The sequence below is a fragment of the Dermochelys coriacea genome, chromosome 14 (assembly GCF_009764565.3).
Source record: "Dermochelys coriacea isolate rDerCor1 chromosome 14, rDerCor1.pri.v4, whole genome shotgun sequence".
NCBI lineage: Eukaryota > Metazoa > Chordata > Testudines > Dermochelyidae > Dermochelys > Dermochelys coriacea.
The window spans coordinates 39,915,100-39,934,840 of NC_050081.1; the positions used below are offsets into that span (position 1 = coordinate 39,915,100).

General features: G+C 49.2%; 1 protein-coding gene and 1 long non-coding RNA gene across 2 annotated transcripts in view; one reads left to right on the plus strand and one right to left on the minus strand.

The window, feature by feature from the left end:
• LOC119842579 (zinc finger protein 620-like) overlaps positions 1-19,741 on the minus strand; it is a 35,883-nt gene that overhangs the window by 12,788 nt on the left and 3,354 nt on the right. The window contains exons 3-5 of the mRNA XM_043497262.1: positions 17,542-17,609; positions 16,716-16,842; positions 5,925-6,059 (exon numbers count right to left, since the gene is read on the minus strand). Coding sequence (XP_043353197.1) covers positions 5,925-6,059; positions 16,716-16,842; positions 17,542-17,565 — 286 coding nt within the window. The 5' untranslated portion in view covers positions 17,566-17,609. The remainder of the gene's footprint in view (positions 1-5,924; positions 6,060-16,715; positions 16,843-17,541; positions 17,610-19,741) is intronic.
• On the plus strand, positions 12,610-14,365 carry LOC122456684. Its single transcript, XR_006275683.1, has 2 exons — positions 12,610-12,673; positions 14,058-14,365. It is a non-coding gene; the product is annotated as an uncharacterized LOC122456684 (long non-coding RNA).

A 19,741-nucleotide genomic window follows, 5' to 3' on the forward strand; every position in this document is an offset into this window, starting at 1 on the left:
AATTTTATAATTATCATTTTATAGTTGGGATGATGTTTTCCAATATGCATTACTTTGCATTTAAAAACATTGAATTTCATCTGCCAATCTTGTGTTGGGCTGACTGTCTTCTGGATACCCTACTGCAGGAAAGAGCAGTGTCAAATCTCCCATGTGGTCTTTGGGAAGGACAGGCAGTCCCACATAATGTATTTCAATATCTCCTGGGAAGAGTCACTGAAATCCAGACAGCACTACATATGGGTATGCTTCAGAGGAGACTAACAGCAGCTAAATGTTACACTGCTAGTTGGAAACCTAAAATCACTCCTGTGATTTGTACTACGGTACAAAGCCCCCTGGCACATCTAGGTTGCAAGTTTGAACTCGGCCTCAGTCAATAGCAACTTTTGAGTATCACCATCAGCAAGGGGCTCTTCCAGCTTCAGTCCAATTCCAGATACCCACACATCCTGGAAGTCACTAGCGCACAACGGGGTTATCTCAGCCAGTATGAAACTGAACTACCTTCTTACCCCTACAGATGGGGCCTCCGGGTTAGGAAATAAGCACACTGACAGGCTATCATGCACAAGTTCCCAAAGCTGCTGCATGTGGTGGATTAAGCAGATGTCAGTCTCCAGTTATATCAATATGGGACCATTCATGAAGAGTTGATACTGCTATGTCATCATTGCCCACCTAATCCAGGACACTAAGGGTCCCTCCACCTGCTATGTGAGAAGAACCACTCGACCCAGGACTCAACTAAATACAGGGCACAATTGAGAAAGAACAGGGCAGGGAGTGGAGATCACAGGTTCAAAACTAGGGATCCAGAGGGGGATACTGATCAGAGAATTCCAGACAGTGCCCAGTGCTCCTGAAAGCAGTCTCCTCCCAGACATCCCACTCCAGCTGCTCTATCACCCCATCCCTCTGCTGGCTGGCACCCTGGGTGTAGTCACGACAGAAGAGCCAGGCGTGCATCTTCCCCACATCCCACCACCACCAGGCCAAGGGAAAGGCATGCTGCTGCCCCTGCCAGGCCATCCAGAACTCCTGGAAGGATGTCGCAAAGCCAGGTCCTCCAGCAGGCTCTTAGTGAAATGCCAATAGGCCGACCCTGGGCTCTCTGAGGTGAGAGAGGCCGTCACGGCCATCAGATGGTGGTCCGAGAATGGGGCCGGCCGCATGCTGGAGGAGTGGACCCATGCAAGATGGGAGCATGATAGATAAATGCAGTCCAACCAGGAGTGGCGCATCCTACTGACTTCCATCTGGACATAGGTAAGGGTGGCATTGTCATCCTCGTGGTGGCCGAGCCAGATGTCCACCAGGGAGCGATGATGGACGATCTCCTGGAGGACGCCCGTGGTGGCCTGGCTGCTCTAGGTTCCAGAGCGGTCCCGCTCCTCGACGGTGGTATTAAAATCCCCACCCAAGCCCAGGCACTCACAAGGATGGCAGACGCCTGCTGATAAAAACACACCCGCTCCGGCCTGATGTCGGGGTGCAGATATGACCAGAGTCAACGTCGACCCCTCCAGGCAGGCCTGGAAGTGCAGCAGGTGACCCAGCATGACCTCGGCGACCCCCAGCACCTCAGGCCATAGGGCAGGGGAGAACGGGGGGGCCACCCTAACCGAGCGCTGAGATGACTGAACTACATCCCGTCCCCCTATTCAACTGACCGTGGTGGTTGGATCCATGTGGGTTTCCTGCAGGAAAATCACAGAGTAGCCTCCCACCCCACTCCCAAAGGTAGGAGAGCATCTGGCACTTGCGGAGGCCCACCCTATAGCCCTGGGTGTTCAACGTTGCAAAGATGATGGATTTTATTGTGGGGGGTGGGGCGGATCCTTGTGGGCAGGAGTGCTGGCAGCCCGTATTGACCCCTGCAACAATCCGTGACTGACCTTGCCCAGGGACGGCCCTGCTGCCCTCTCCTCCATGGGCCCCGCTGAACTGCATACGACAGAGGCGGGGCCCACCTGCTCGTCTGGGTGTGATGGGGGGGCTACCCCCAGGGCCCGAGCGGGAGCAATGGCAGAAGGAGGAGGGGTGACTATAGGAGCCGGACAGCCAGGGTCGCCGGCAATGGCAGGGCCAGTGCCCTCCCGGCTCTCGGGGGTCCCAGGCACCCCTCCATGCTGGGCCAGGGGGCAATCCGTCTGGACATGCCCCGTCAACCGGCAGAGGTAACACTGGGCATCCCCTGAGGAATAGTGTACCCGGTAATGGACTCCCTGTTGGGGCACCAGAAATAACACCACTGCTGCCTCTGCGTCACGCACCGCCAGGGGCTGTTGGATTTGGACCTGCCAGCAGAAGGACAGAACGTGATGGAGGGCAGGGTCCTTGCAGCCCAGTGGGAAAGGGCTGATGACAGATAGGGGATTTTCCCAGGGTGCAGCAGAAGGGCAGCGTTGGGAAGGAAGGGCAGGATGGAAGTGAAAACCACCCGTACGACCAGGTCCTCAAGGGGCAAAATGGGATGAACATCCCCCCCAGCCCTTCTCCACTGCCACCTGGGCAGGGGCCTCCCATGCCAGGAAGATGATGACCTTCCTGTACATCTTGGAGGCTGCCATCATGACCGTGGGCCCCACCACTCATGCCAATGCCCACATGTAGGTCTCCACATGGGGCGAGGTTGGCACCAGGAGGCAATGGACGCCATGCTTCCTGGGCGAGGAGGGGACCCCGGCCACGAGGGATGGAGCTGGAGGCGGCAGTTGGGGAAGATGATATAGTGGTGTGTGGAGGGGCTGTGGCCATCTGCGCGTACGCTCTGGGGGTCAAGGGGGGGTGCCCCTGGAGCTGGTGGAGGGAACAGCAGTGGAGGCTTCACTTTGGGTGTGGGGCTCTTCCCCTGGCCCTTTTTACCGGCCAAGGGGGTTCCCCACAACCCAGAGGAGGCCATGGCAGTGCTGGAGTCTGGACTCATGTCCACTGGCGTCCCCAGCACCTGATCAGAGGCAGAGAGGCTGACAGTGGTTGAGAGGTTAACCCCAGGTAGAGACGGGAGTTAGCAGAGGGGGGCCACAGAGTCAGCACAAGGGGCACCACCCACAGTTTTCCCCACCATTTTGGAGAGGGGCAGGAGGTAACACCGGTGGAAGGGGGAAGAGGTGCGGGGGGAGGGAAAAGGTCTTCCACTCCTCCCCCTAGGCTGTGGGCAGGGGAGGAAAGGGCCAATGGGTGGGTGCGCAGGGAGGCCAATTGAGGCAGGGAAGGGGGGGATACCGACTCCTCCAGTCCACTAGGAAGGGGAGGGACCACGATATCATTGGGGGGGTTCAGTGAATGGGGGGTGCAATGGGAAAGGGACACAAGCACTTAGGGAGGAGGCCTGGGCGCATGAAACAAGGGGGCTGAGTGAGCAGGGGAGCAATGGGAGGTTAGGGGAAAAAGGAGAGCCAACTGGAAACAGGCGGGGGGGCGGAGCTGGAGAGGCACAGGACCAAGCTCTGAAGGCTGGGGCAGGGCAGGCAAACTAACAGTCCAGAGCTGGGGGGAAGGGGGAGGCGCAAAGTAACAAAAAACTCCTAAGGGACCAAGGCAGAAGTGGGGGTGGGAAACAAAATGGACAAAACGGAGCAGGCAGCAAGGGAAAGGGGGCAAATGCTGTAGGGAGGCCAGGCACAAAACGGGCTGGGGGAGAGCCCACCAGCCAAATGCAACTGGGGGGGCAAGTCAAGGGGAGGAGGCACATGCATCCACGTGCACTTGGGAAGCAGCTTCTGCTTGCTGCTGCAATCTGTCCTAGATGGTGAGAAGGGTGAGCAAACAGCCACGGTGAGGGGCAAAGAGCAGGTCCATATGGTAAATGGGGGTGATGGGTAGTGGTGATGGTATAGGGGGGAGCAGATGGGCTGGGGGAGGGATCCACACCTCTCCCCCTGCTCCCCACAGCAGCAGTAGCTGCCACCACCACAGGAGCAAAGATGGAAAGTCTCTTAGTCCAGCAACAAACCCCTTGCACAGTGTCCCCCCCCCCTCCTCCTCTTCCGCACCAGGCTCCGAAGCAGCAGCAGCGCCAGCCAGCACAGACCCCAGGGATGCTGGTGGGGTCAGTTGCTTCCCTCCAGAGGGCAGGCCAGCAGGGCCCCCTGCACAGCTGCAGCAGCCAGGGAGACCTCCAACCAGCAGGGCAGCCAGAGCAGACTCGACAGCCATGGGAGTGAAGCTGAGCGGCCTCCCTTCAACCCAGAGAGGGAGGCACAACTGTGAGTCCACCACACTTGGCGGAGAACACGGCTAGCGACCCTACCCCTGTGAGAAGGAGTCTTAAGTGAGTCAGGCTCCAATGGTTCCTATAACAACAATGGAGATGGACAAACTCAAATTCCTGGCCAAGAGCCAACAGCAACCAGTGCAACAGCTGGGGGCCCAGCAACAGCAGCTACTTCGTGAGCTGCAGGCCCAACGTCGTCAGCAGCAGCAGTGCCCCCAGCACCTGGCAGCCTTGCTGCCTGGTCCCATTGGGTCCCAGCCCATGGGAGCACCTGGCCCTACCATACCAGTGCGATTGGCCAAGATGAGATCCAAAGACGACCCGGAGACTTTTCTTGTGACATTTGAGCGGGTGGGCCATCCTCCCAACCAATGGGCCACCTCCTCATCCTGTACCTGACATGGGCAGTTCAAACTGCCTACTGGGGGCTCCCGAATGACGAGGCCAGGGATTATAGACAAGTGAAAGCAGCCATCTTAGACTCCCTGGACATCAGTCTGGAAACCTTCCGGTGGCGGTTCCACGAAAAGGTCTGTCCAGTGAGTGCTAGACCCTGGGTCATGGCCCAGGAGTTGAAGGATGCCTGCTGGAGATGGCTGCAGCCCGAGCAACAGACCGTGAACAATGTTTCCAAACAGATTGTTCTGGAGCAGTTTGTGCACGTCCTCCCGACCCGAGAGAGGGCCTCGGTCCTCCAGCACTGGCTGATGACACTGAACATGGACATTGCTCTGATGGAGGACTTCTTAGCCGTGTAGAAGCCGTGGAGGCTCTGATTGGGCCAGTGATGCAGGTCCCAGCATCGGGGGCCGGGCACCCCGAGACCCGAGAAGAAATCTGGGACCAAGGCCGACATACGTCCTGGACCATTCAGACATAACTGGGGGAGCGACACCCTGCATTGAGTGGACTCAGTGCCATGGGGGGTGCTGGGACACCCCGTTAAGAAGGGCAGAGTGCTGTCACCAAGTCTGCCCCACCATCCGGCTGTAGCATCAGCCAGGTCAGGGTACCCTAAAGTGGGCATGTACATATATTCCTAGGACTAGCCAGATATTACTGCCACTTTATCCCAGGGTTCTCCTCCATTGTGGCCCCCCCCTTTCCAATCTCCTCAAGAACGAGAGTTCTGAAAGGATCCAGTGGACCAGAGCCTGTGAGGAGGCGTTCCAAACTCTGAAGGCCCGGCTGTCTCAGGAACCCGTCTTGTACTGCGCTGACTTTGCCAAGGAGTTTTTGTTCCAAACAGACATGGGCCTAGGAGCTGTTCTATCACAGGTAGTAGGGGGCAACAAACTCCCCCATTCTCTATATTAGCAGGAAGTTATTCTCACGAGAGAAGACCTATTCTGTAATTGAGAAAGAAGCCCTGGCAGTAAAATGGGCCATGGACTCACTCCGTTATCATCTTCTGACTGTGCACTTCACCCTCATTATCAAGCATGCCCCCCTCCGCTGACTCCACGCCATGAAGGCAGCGACTCATTGTAGAAATGGTACTGGAGGGGTGTGGGAGACAGAAACAACATCAGAGCCATGAACTAGCAAGTCTGCAAGCATACTAAGACATGTCTGTCCTGTTGTTCCAAGAAGGCTGTAACAACCTCACAGAACCATCCTGGACTAAGCCATTATGCCACTTAGCACCAATGCCTCTCTACTTCAAGTGGATGGAGGTTATTTTTTCAGAATCGTGCTAACTTACTGGATTTCACCATTGATGAAACAAGAGCTTGCAGAAGATTAGCCTTTGAAAAGGCAGGCTTGTGCTCCAAGACAGTTGCCACATTCTCTGCAGGAGGAACATTCTCCAGACTGGCTTTCAGATCTGTGGGAAACACTGTCAACACATTGTATGTTAAACATTTGTAACAATACCACATGGTACACAAGTAATTATGATGTTAACTAAGCCTGTCATCAACTCACTAGTTCTTGATCAGGGATAGCATTTTACTGTACTTAGGTTTTAGACACGTCATTTACTGTAGTAGTGTCTAACATAAGAGAGGTTTCAGAGTAGCAGCCGTGTTAGTTTGTATTCGCAAAAAGAAAAGAAGTACTTGTGGCACCTTAGAGACTAACAAATTTATTAGAGCATAAGCTTTCCATGAAAGCTTATGCTCTAATAAATTTGTTAATCTCTAAGGTGCCACAAGTACTCCTTAACATAAGAGAGTTTCCCAGGGCAGGAACATTTTCCTTTCCCAAAGCCTCAGCTCAGCAGAAAGCAGACATCCTAGTCTCCCACTGTGAGTACTTACCAAATCATGAATCTACACTCCGCATGTTATCATCATTCAGAGTCCTGAAGTTGATGCAGAAATGACCTACATCATAGGAACAGGAAGATTGGAATAGGAATAGGAGACATTTTTACCGCAGTCTTGTCCCCAGAAGTCTGTCACATGTGCCACCACAACTCAGTTCTAGATTAATCACTGGAAAAAAGTTTTAATTTAGGTTATTTCTCTAAATCACAAAAGGACTTGTTGCTGCTCTATACAATGGTGGAAATGTTCAATCCTGAAAGCCACCAGTATCAAGCATCTCTAGAGATGGAGGACAGAATGCACCAGACAAAGACTCCTACTTGGGCTCAGAAGCACTAAGTATATTGAAACTGCACAGAGAGCATCTGTATCTACTTTTCATGTTTGATTATAATAGTGGTTTATCTAAAGTTTGTTACCCTCTGTGAAGGAGCAGAGGGACTGCGGCCAGGTACAGCAGGAGTTAAAGAAAACCTATGGATTCAGCTAGCCCTGCCCCACTATACCTGCAGTCAGTGCCAGGCCTGGAGAGGCGAGAAAAGAAGGGGGCCTGGCTCAGTCAAGGGCTGACTGACCAAGAGGCAGAAGCTCTCCGTATGCCTGGCTGAAGGCATGGATCAGCAACCTACCTGCCTGCCAGCGTAGCCACTGGAGGCAAAAAGTAAGTCTTCCCCTGCAAAGGGGAGCCTGCAGATAAGCCCCAATTATGGGGAACATGACTAGTGGGGCCATGCCTCAAACTAAAAGGACTTGCATAAGGGAGCAACCCAGGTAAACAGGTCCTGACCCCCCCGCCCACGGCTGGGAGAAAGATCCATCTCCCCTATTTTGGGGTTTGAGCAACACAGGACCCTGGATCTGAGGGAGAAGGAGGGGTCAGGTCCCCCTATAGCCCCCTAATCAACGATCTAGCCAGTAGGCTGCCTGGCCACAGAAGACCCTATCACACTCTCTTATTAGGAAGCTTTAGATTCACATGAAAGAATGCCACACCCCTGAATATAGGAGTTAGCCATTCAGCAATGCTCAGGGGCAACACTTTGGGGACAAGCCCAGGCACTGTGCCATCCACAGAAGTTAGGATTAAGGATGCTGAGTGTTCTACCAGTCTTGACCCTTGCTTCTGCGGAGGGTCTTCCATTTGTTGGATCAATGCTAGTAAGTGTCTAAAGCTTAGATTTTAAGATAATACCACACCTAATCCCCCAACTGGAAGAGAGAAACAGCTCTGTCCTCTTTCATCTGCATAGCCTCCTGGCTGCTGTAAAGTTGAAGAGAATAGGTCTCTGCTACTCTATTCCCTCTCCCAGTTTGTTAGGGAGGAATGGACAGTTTCCCAACTGCAGAGGATTTTGAACAGCAGCAAAACAGACTATAGTCTTATTAATTTAATTCTACCACTGCTTCCGGGCAAAACCAAGAGCAGCAGCTTTGGCACTGGAGTTGTTTAGGGACTCAAATAAAAACCATGGCATCAGGTCACATTGAAAGTTTTGCAGCCATACGAGCCAGAATCTTATTTTGAATGGAAAGTTTGTTCTGCAAAAAGCAATAGCTTTGTTGTGTGCCCCCACCACCATCCACACTTGGTAGGGCGATCATCCCATTCATTGCTGGCAAACACATTTTTTCAAGTTGTGGTCCTTAGTCTGGTTAAGTCTTCTGCACTTCCGTGTGGCCTTCCTGCGCAACTTTGGAGTTCTGTTACCATCTTGTTATGTTAGCATCTCTATAAAAAAAGACTCTCAATAACACTAAAAGAAAAGGAGTACTTGTGGCACCTTAGAGACTAACAAATTTATTTAGTTAGTCTTTAAGGTGCCACAAGTACGCCTTTTCTTTTTTGCGAATACAGACTAACACGGCTACTACTCTGAAATCAGTAACACTAGTCACTCAGTCCAACCACGGTCTTGTACAATGAATGTTTAATTGCAATACTACAGAAACAGACAAGTGTACTAAACAACTGTGCTGCAATGTCTCTTTATTTACGCATACATATAGGACGGCAATGTAAACCCTTGGAGAATGCCACATCACTGCCCCCATGAGTTTGGTTAGTCAAAGAAGCACCTACAGACAACAAAAGTGTCCCAACTTTACTTACAATAAAAGGCTGAGGCATGATACAACCCTTCCAGTTTAAGTGGCGATATTAGAGACTCATGGATACAACAGGTTTCAGAGTAGCAGCCGTGTTAGTCTGTATTCGCAAAAAAGAAAAGGAGTACTTGTGGCACCTTAGAGCCTAATGCATTTATTTGAGCATAAGCTTTCGTGAACTACGGCTCACTTGCCACAAGTACTCCTTTTCTTTTTATGGATACAACAGCAAGCCAAGAACGAAGTCACAATTCCTTACATTGCAACTTAGGTTGATTGCACCTTTCTAGTTGGCTGTTGCAAGGCTGGCAAGGTTCCCAGTGGGCATCAGAGCTCTGGGATTACCTCTGGCTTCCCCACTCATTGGCCTTTGCCTGCTGCCCAGATGCCGTCTTCCTCCTGTAGGTCTCCGTCCTCCTGCTGGTTGGAGTTCATAAGCTTTGAGTTATCCCTGCTGCCTACTGCCTGCTTCTGAGCCGATGTCAATAACAACTCATGACTCAGGGTCGTCTAGCATCTCTCACCTACTGCACTCAACTTCTAGCCCTAAGACAGCAGCTACTTGTGGGGTGGAATGAACCAGCTGTTGAGTAGCACACAGCACTGAGGGCAGAAAGAGGTGGATTCTGTAGTCAGAAGAAGCTGCAGCAAGTGATGGAGGCTAGTACTATATAGCCCTCCAAGCTGTAAAAGGATCTAGTTAAAAACCCTCCCATCCCAAACAGCCTCCCCTCCTTCCATTCCAAGCCCTCCTTAGAACACATCTTTGCCACCAACTCTTTGGTGACCCCCCTTGCCAGAGCCAGCCCCCAATATGCAGCACGCACTAGGCTAGACTGGAGATCTAGACAGATATGGTTGGCTACTAGACTGGAAGCATTGCAGGAGGACGTGCCTTTCTCTGTATTTCAAGGGTAGCACGCACCCTGTCAGCACTCCCACAATACTCAGGGTTTCATGGGCGGCACGTGAACCCCTGGCTGGGGGAGGCTAGTCCGCAGCCCCACCTATTCCACCCGAGGCCCCACTTCTTCTGCACCCACCCCACCGCAGCCACCAGCCCCAGCCCCGGAGCGGCAGAACGGCGGATGGTGCAGCCCCAGCTGTGGCCAGCACTGGCTGAAGGCTGGAGCCATGCATGTAGAGGGGCAGGAAGCCGGGGCAGGGAGTCTGGGAGCAGAGTGTGGGCGGGGCCACGTCTGGCTGTTTGGGAAGGCACAGCCTCCCCCAGCCTATGGTACCTGCCATCCATGCTGGGCTTCTAGTGACCTCCAAAGACCTAATGACCGCCGGTCCCCATGGGATAGTGCAAGGGCCTTTTGAGGTGTTTGGGTCTTAGTGATACCCCTCAGAAGCCTGCTGTGCCCCACTGCAACCTTCTCTAAGGTTGTTCTTGGAGGAAGAGATTGTGAATGGTCCGATGGGGCTGGCCTAGAATGTGAGACCTGGATTCAATTCCCAGCTCAGCTATTTAGTCCCAGTGTGACCTAGGGCAAGCCAGTCAGGGGGCCCTGAGGGCCAGGCTATGTACCATGGGTCTTATTGCCCTACCCTACCTCTTGGGGAGGGGGCATGTGGCGTACAAATAGCACCCAGGCCCGCATGAAGCATCATAACACAGCTCGAACAGCTTCAGCCCCCTCAGCCTGCAGCAGTTAAAGCCTGCTGAGGAAGACACTTATTTGCACAGTCACTCCTGAGCCTGGCCTGGAGCTCAACTGCCCGAATGGGTCTGGAAACAACCCCAGCCCTAGGAGGTGGTGCTGCTGAGCGGGCGGGGTCTTTAACAGGAACTGGTTAGGAGAGGTGTTGCCCTGGCTCACCCTCTTCCCTGAGCAGCTGCACTGGAAAACTGGAGGCAGTGGAAGAATGATCTTTTTGGTTACAACACAACGAGCCGACGCCCCAGTGCCTAATATAGGAGAGGCAGGGTTTGCAAACAGGCCCTATGCACAGCTACAGGAGCTTCTCTCTCCCCTATGCTATAGGGGGCCCAATCCAGCTGAGAGCTTCATGGCTTTCGATACTCAGGGACAGGGCTAGCAGTCGGTACCAGGCTCCCTGTGCCCTCGCATTCCCAAAGTGAACAATCTGGAGCCAGGTGGCCTGGTAGCAGAGCCCAAGTGATGATGCTCTGCCACGCTGCCAGCTCTGGGCTTCTAACTGGGCAGTGGTCCCCTAATTCTTGTGCTGGGAGACAGATTTAGCCAACAGATGAGCCAGGATTCAGGGACTGGGCAGCTTGTGTTTGGGACAAAGGTAGCACAAGCCACATGGCAAAAGCCTATAAAAGGCAGCTGCATCTTCTCCATAGTGTCTTCAGTCCTGCTTCTTGTCTTTATTCCTGCTTTTTACCTCTGGAGTAACCTTTCTACAAACAAAAAGAACAGGAGGACTTGTGGCACCTTAGAGACTAACACATTTATTTGAGCATAAGCTTTCGTGAGCTACAGCTCACTTCATCAGATGCATTCAGTGGAAAATGCAGTGGAGACAAAGAACATGAAACAATAGGTGTTACCATACACACTGTAACGAGAGTGATCAGGTAAGGTGAGCTATTACCAGCAGGAGAGTGGGGGGGGGAAGACCTTTTGGAGTGATAATCAAGGTGGGCCATTTCCAGCAGTTGACAAGAATGTCTGGGGGGGAGGGGAATAAACATGGGGAAATAGTTTTACTTTGTGTAATGACCCATCCACTCCCAGTCTTTATTCAAGCCTAAATTAATTGTATCCAGTTTGCAAATTAATTCCAATTCAGTAATCTCTCATTGGAATCTGTTTTTGAAGTTTTTTTGTTGAAGAATATATCTATTCCACATATCTATTCAGGGGACACCATCATAGGGCCTAATTACATCAGCCACACTATCAGAGGCTCATTGACTTGCACATCTACCAATGTGATATAAGTCATTATGTGCCAGCAATGCCCCTCTGCCATGTACATTGGCCAAACTGGACAGTCTCTACATAAAAGAATAAATGGACACACATCAGACATCAAGAATTATAACATTCAAAAACCAGTCGGAGAACACTTCAATTTCTTTGGTCACTCGATTACAGACCTAAAAGTGGCAATTCTTCAACAAAAAAACTTCAAAAACAGACTCCAATGTTCCTTAGACGTTCTTGTCAACTACTGGAAATGGCCCACGTTGATTATCACTACAAAAGGTTCCCTCCACCACCCCCCCCCACTCTCCTGCTGGTAATAGCTCACCTTACCTGATCACTCTCGCTACAGTGTGTATGGTAACACCCATTGTTTCATGTTCTCTATGTATATAAATCTCCCCACTGCATTTTCCACTGAATGCATCCAATGAAGTGAGCTGTAGCTCACGAAAGCTTATACTCAAATAAATTTGTTAGTCTCGAAGGTGCCACAAGTACTCCTTTTCTTTTTGCAGATACAGACTAACACGGCTGCTACTCTGAAACCTTTCTACAAACGAAGCTCTGAACAGAGGACTGAATGACCCACCCAAGCTGTGAACGTTTTCCAGAGGGACTTTCAAGCCAGCAAACTCACTAATACTGATAGGAACCTGAGAGACTTTGAAGGTTTTGTATGTGACTGTTTTACCATTTACCATCTCTCTTCTTTCTTTATAATAAAGCTTTAGTTTTAGACACTAAAGCATTGGCTGACAGCATGGCATTTTGGGTAAGATCCAAACCTATACTGCCCTGGGAACATGGCTGACCCTTTGGGATCAGAACATTTTGTATATATGAGCAGAGTTTTTTAAATAACTTCTCAGTGTACTGGACCTAGGTGCTGATTGGGAGCCAGAGAACTGGAATGCAATAGAGGGAGCTGTGTGATTTCTTTTTGCGTCTTGATTACCAGTATGTGTGTGGGGGGGGACGGGGGGTGCAATCAGAAGCACAGTTTGTGACTGGTTGGGGAGTTTAACTTCAGTGTTACTCACAAGACTGGTGGGTATCTGCTCTCCCTTTTGCAGCCTGCCCTGATCTTGGCATTTCCAGTGAGGGCTACCCCAGGCTTGCCTGTAGACAATGGGTCGTGTAATGTGTCCTGGATGGAAGCTGGAGGCATGTAGGTAAGTATAGCAGTCAGTAGGTTTCCGGTATAGGGTGGTGTTTATGTGATCATCACTTATTTGCACTGTAGGGAGGCAGTGTCTCAACTCCACACTAAACCTATGGAAGCTGCACCCTGAGGAGAAACAGTTGTGTGCTGCTTCAGAGGGGTAGCCGTGTTAGTCTGGATCTGTAAAAGCGGCAAAGAGTCTCGTGGCGCCTTATAGACTAACAGATGTATTGGAGCATGAGCTTTCGTGGGTAATACCCACTTTGTCGGATTATGTGCTGATCACCTGTTACATGAAGACAGGTTCAGAGGCCCAAGCTGGATAAAAGGGTGACTCTCAGATGCATGGGCATGCTTGTTCTGAGCTACGAACTGGTAGATTGCGACCACAGGAAAAAACTCTTGGTGGGGTTTGAAGGTCTGTTCACCTGCCTGAGCCCTTGGTGCGGTTGGGCTGATCTAGGGTGACCAGATGCCCCGATTTTATAGGGACAGTCCTGATTTTTGGGTCTTTTTCTGAAAAAGGCTCCTATTACCCCCCACCCCATCCTGATTTTTCATATTTGCTGTCTGGTCAGCCTAGGCTGATTTCAGGTAAGCTTATTAGCATGTGTATACGTTCTTTAATTCTTTTTTAATATGCTCTCTCTGTAATGCTTTTACTGTGAGAATCATTGTTTGCTGGGGAAGGGCTGTGTGGTAACTTAACCAGGGGTGGTTACACTGTTCATAGCCTCTGGGGAAGGAAGGCAAAGCAGGCCTGCTGAGGGGATCTGCCTTGCTGGGAAATTCTCAATGTAGACAGGGAGCTGTGCAGCCTGGAGATACCCCAGTCAGGAGAGAGAGAGATCTGGGTTTCTACCCAAGGGAAATGACGGCTGAGCAGCCTGAGAGTGGGTGCCCTTGCTGGACCAGAGGAGGAATATGGGTGCAATGGCCCTGAATAGCGACGGGGGAGCACAAGGAAACAATTGACACAACATTTGTCACCCTGAGAGACAGTGGGCTCAGCACACCTGCTGCCTAACCACTGGTATGTGTTTAAAACTTCATGGAACATGGGGGTTGTATAGAGGGATGGGAAGAAGGATAACAAGGTAGGTCTGGGGATGTTTATGGGGAGTTCCTCCAAAGACCAAGGAACAGCAGGGGAAAAAGCACAGAACCAGAGAGAGAGAGGGCTGGAAGAGAGCTCAAAAAGTCATCAAGTCCAGCCCCATATCATGTGACAGGACCAAGTAAACCTAGACCATCCTTGACGGGTGTTTATCCAAACTGGTTTTTAAAGCCTCCAATGATGGAGAATCCACAACTTTCCTTGGAAACCTATTCCAGAGAATAACTATCATTATAAAGATTTTCCTAATATCAAACCTAAATCTCACTTCCTGCAGAGTAAGCTCCTTAAGCACCTGGCTGAAGAGACCTCGTCCTTAATGATAACCTTTGATGATGCCTTCAATACATCCACAAATACTTACGGAACTGGCTGAAGAGAACCCTGAGCCACTGGTGAGTATCTTTGAGAACTCATGAATGATGGGAGATATCCCAGAAGAACTGGAAAAAGGTGAATATAATACCTATCTATAAAAAGGAAACAAGGACGGTCCAGAGAATTATAGGCCAGTCAGATTAATTTTGGTAACTGGAAAGATAATGGACCAAATAATTAAATAATTTCTAAGCACCTTGAAGAAAATACGGTGAGAAGTAACTATCCACCTGGATTTGCCAAGAAGAAATCATGTCAAACCAACCTAATATCCTTCTTTGACAGGGTAACAAGCCTTTTGGATGGGGGGAGCACCTCCTCCGCACCTGTCAGCTTTCCCCCATCACTGAGTTTAATCTCCTCTCTGAACTTTTTAATTTTACATGCCACAAGTCTGGTTCTATTTTGGTTTAGGTGGAGCCCATCCTTCCTTTACAGGATCCTCCTTTCCCAAGAGGTCTCCCGGTTCCTAACAAACCTAAAACTCTCCTCCCTAGCATCAAATGATGAGTCAAAGAGATTGAAATTCACATGTGCAGCAAGATGAAGATCTTTTAACAGCCAGAGGGTTTCCAAAAATCTGCTGTCACAATAATTGGTTGGCTTAAGAGGACATGCTATGGCCATTGGACCTGAGCTACACCATGCATTTGAGTCTGAGCCCTATCCCTGACAACTGTCAGACAATGTGCCTTGTGTATTATTCTTACATTCTGTAGGAGTTTCTCTTGGAAGTTTTGCCCTGATACCAACATTTCTGTGTTAAGAACAATATTTTCAAGTGCTCTCAAATCTACATGGAGATATTGGACTGGTCCCTAATTAAGAATTTTGCCAACATAGCTCTGTCAGGTTAGCGGTGTGAAAAATCACATCCCTACCTGACATAGCTCGCCAGCAAAATCTCTAGTGTAGACAGTTATAGTGGCAAAAAAGTCCATTAAAAAGAACTCAAGGGAATTAAATGCCCATAAACTACATTAAAGCAGAGTTAAGGTTGTCCAGTGCTACAGCATGGCTTTCCAAGCATGTGGATGGTGACAAAACTTAAAAATCCATGAAAAACAGGAATTGAAGGACAAAACTACACACCACTCTTCCAATACAACCTTAACTCCGTCCCTTACCCCCTAACCCTGGAGCTAGCAAATCTCACTAGGAATAGGTCAGTAAGGATGGTGCAAATGTTAACGAACTACCCAGGGAAGTGGCAAATTTTCCATCTTTTGAAAAAGAGATAATGTCTGGGTGAGGATTTCTGTCCCCTTTGGTTATTAGAAGGGGAAATGAAGAGTGAAGGTTCATGACACCCCACATGTAACCTCAACTCTGACCTGTTTTAGCAACACACCGACAGGCCAATGACACTCATACTCGAAATTTTCCAGCTCTTGAAGTCTTCAAGTCAAGATGGGATGCCTTCCTGGAAGATGTTTTAATGAAACACAAGATATTCAGCTCACTACAATGGTAACTGGATGAAACTCCATGGCCTGTATTACACAGGTCACACTAGATGACCTAATAGTCTCTCCTGGCCTTAAAATCTATTGATCAATAATCAACAGGAGGAAGGACTAAGAACATACCATTGTTTGTGTTCTATTCTACAGATTGGAACACCACCACCTACTTGCAGGCTCTCCAGCCGTGCGCAGTGTGTCAGCTGTAGCTTTACATGAATGGTGAAGGGAATAGTTGGAGCAGCTTGGCAGAGCTGTGACTAAGAACTTGTATACACTACCCGCCGAATCGGTGGGCAGCAATCAATCCAGCGGGGGTCGATCTATCACATCTAGTATAGATGCAATAAAATCGACTGCTGAGCACTCTCTCATCGACTCCGGTACTCCACCAGAATGAGAAGTGCAAGCAGAGTCGACAGGAGAGTGTCAGCTGTCAACTTACTGCAGTGGTAAGTAGATCTAAGTACATCGACTTCAGCTACACTATTCACATAGCTAAAGTTGCATATCTTAGATTGACCCCACGCGGTGGTGTAGACAAGCCCTATGATATGCGGAGAGGTGCATGTGAAAATGGAAGGAACATGTGTTCCTCATTTCAGTGCTGAATGTTGTAGGTTTTGTCAATAATGCTGCACAAAGGTGTGTTCTTGCCATGTATACTGTCAGCAGTCTGGTGGCATACATGCTAGTGGTCTCCAGTGCTCAGTGAGGGGTAAGTGAAGGTCATGACTCAGAAGGAATCCTCAGTGCAAAGGTAAAGGTGTGATGACATTATGAAAGTCTGAGATGAGTTGTGGGCAGTAGGCTAAGTGATGGAGTGCAAGCCAGGGATAGGCAGCTTCTGTTCCCTACACCGAATCTAACCTCAAGTTTTGCCTTAGCAAAGAGGTGTTAGACTTTGTGCTGTACTATGCCTATGCTCTGTTCCCAGAGTGTTCTGTAGCAGGGAGGGAAAAATGCGAGTATGAGTGTCATTGGCCTGTCGGTATGTTGCTAAAACAGGTCAGAGTTGAGGTTACATGTGGGGTGTCATGAACCTTCAGTCTTCATTTCCCCTTCTAATAACCAAAGGGGACAGAAATCCTCACCCAGAAAGGTCACGTTCTCATAGTTCTTCTGCATGACGTCTCTGTAGAGGGCTCTCTGAGCGGGGTCCAGCAGAGCCCCCTGCCCCTGGGTGAAAAACACAGCCACCTCCTTGAAGGTCACTGGCCCCTGAAAGAACGAGAGCCCCCCACTCAGTACCTGCTGTCCAATTACAAACCCACCATTCAATGGGGAGGAGGGCCAATCACACGGAATCTCTGGGAGGCAGCAGAGTCCCACCCCCATGCCATCAGAGCTGCCAGGCAGCATCAGGGTGAGGGGAGAGAGAGAGAGGCCCTCACCCCCTTCCTCTCCCCCATGACAGATAGAGGGGGCAGGGTCTTCTCTTCATCACTCACCTACTAGCCAGAGGAGATGAAGCCCCCAGCAGGGCCCAGGGACAGCCCCCTGGTAGGAATCCAAAAGCCCTCCACATTGCCAGCCGCCAGATGGGAGGGGATGGGGTGTCTTCCCTGGGCCTTACTGGTGGCCACCCCTTTATCTCTCACAGTGGCCTCTGGCCAGCAGGTTCAGGCTCCAGGACTGGAGTCTGGTACGTTTCCCCAGCCCAGTCCAGGGGGTTGTTTCCTGCTTGACAAATTAGGGAATTTCCACCCACAAACCCCTTGGGTGTTGCTAGGATCCAGGCCTAACAGTAAACAAATTCCACCAGATTGTCACCCCCTGGCCCCACCCCCTTCTCCACCTGGGTATTTCCTGCCCCCTCCCACCTCCAGATCAGCCGCCCCAGAAGTTACCACCTCCTGTGTATTTACTGCCCTTCTCCCGCCAGCAGGAACCCACCAGCAACTCCCCTAAAATCCCTACCTGAACCGGCTCCACGGCAACCATTTCCCTTCCTTGCTCCCTGGAAGGATGGGATGTTACACTGCAGCCTGTCAGGGCAATTCAGGACATATTAGAACAGGACAGTAACATCACATCACAATTCCCTTTGGCTCTTTCCCCACAGACAGATGTTCTAGACTCTAGTCAGGCAAATAACAGAAATATTCAAAACACAGTTAGTAAACTGTGTGTGTGTGTGTGGGGCCGGGGGTGTTAATCTACCCAAATATCTGTTAGAGAAGGAATTCAACCAAACACAAAGTGCCCAATAAGTTCTGGGAATGTACTGGGGACACCTGTTTTTTTCAGAGGATGGAAGAAGTAGCTGGAGAATAGCCATCTTAGACTTGATTCTGACTAATGAGAAGGAATTAGTTAGGAACTGAAGGTGAAAAGCAATATGGGCAAAAGTGATCACGAAATGATAGATTTCACCATCCTAAGAGAAGGAAGGCACGAGAGCAGCAGAATAAGAACAATGGACTTCAACGAACTCAGAGAACTGATAGGTGAGGGCCCATGAGAATAAAATCTAAGGTGAAAAATAAAGAGTTCAGGCGAGCTGGTAGTTTAACATAAGAACGACCATACTGGGTCAGACTAATGGTTCATCTAGCCCAGTACCCTGTCTTCCAACAGTGGCCAATGCCAGGTGCCCCAGAGGGAATTAAGAGAACTGGCAATCATCAAGTGATCCTTCCGCTGTCATCCACTCCCAGCTTCTGGCAAACAGAGGTTAGGGACACCCAGAACATAGGGTTGCATCCCCACCTATTTTGACTAATAGCCATTGATGGACTTATCCTTCCATGGACTTATCTAGTTCTTTTTTGAACCGTTATAGTTTTGGTCTTCACAACATCCCCAGGCAAAGAGTTACACAGGTTGACTGTGCGTTGTGTGAAGTACTTCCTTTGGTTTGTTTTAAACTTGCTATATATTAATTTCATTGTGTGAACCCTAGTTCGTGTGTTATGTGAAGGAGTAAATAATAGGGCTGTCAAGCGATTAAAAAAATTAAACGTGATTAATCGTGCGATTAATTACACTGTTAAACAATAATATAATACCATTTATTTAAATATTTTTTGCTGTTTTCTACATTTTCAAATATATTGATTTCACTTACAACACTGAATACGAAGTGTACAGTGATCACTTTATATTTTATTTTTGATTACAAGTATTTGCACTGTAAAAAAACAAAATAAATGGTATTTTTCAGTTCACCTAATACAAGTACTGTAGTGCAATCTCTTTATCATGAAAGTTGAACTTACAAATGTAGAATTATATACAAAAAACCTGCATTCAAAAATAAAACAATGTAAAACTTTAGAGCCTGCAAGTCCACTCAGTCCTACTTCTTGTTAAGCCAATCGCTCAGACAAACAAGTTTGTTTACATTTGCAGGAGATAATGCTGCTCGCTTCTTGGTTATATCACCTGGCAGTGAGAACCAGGCATTCTCATGGCATTGTTGTAGCCAGCATTGCAAGGTATTTATGTGCCAGCTGCGCTAAAGATTCATATGTCTCTTCATGCTTCAAACACCATTCCAGGGGTCACGCGCCCATGCTGATGACGGGTTCTGCTCAATAACAAACCAAAGCAGTGCAGGCCAAAGCATATTTATTTTAATTATCTGAGTCAGATGTCAACAGCAGAAAGGTTTTTTTTTTGGTGGTTTGGGGTCTGTTGTTTCCACATCGGAGTGTTGCTCTTTTAAGACTTCTGAAAGCATGCTCCACATCTTGTCCCTCTCAGATTTTGGAAAGCACTTCAGATTCTTAAACCTTGGGTTAAATGCTGTAGCTATCTTTGTGTTTTGTGAAATCTGCAGTGAAAGTGATCTTAAAATGAACAACATGTGCTGGGTCATCATCCTAGATTGCTATAACATGAAATATATGGCAGAATGCGGGTAAAACAGAGCAGGGGACATACAATTCTCCCCCAAAAAGTTCAGTCATAAATTTAATTAACAAATTATTTTTTTAACGAGCGTCATCAGCATGTTCTCTGAAATGGTGGCTGAAGCATGAAGGGGCATATGAATGGTTAGCATATCTGGCACATAAATATCTTTCAATACCAGCTACAAAATTCCCATGCAAATGCCTGTTCTCACTTTCTGGTAACACTGTAAATAAGAAGAGGGCAGCATTATCTCCTGTAA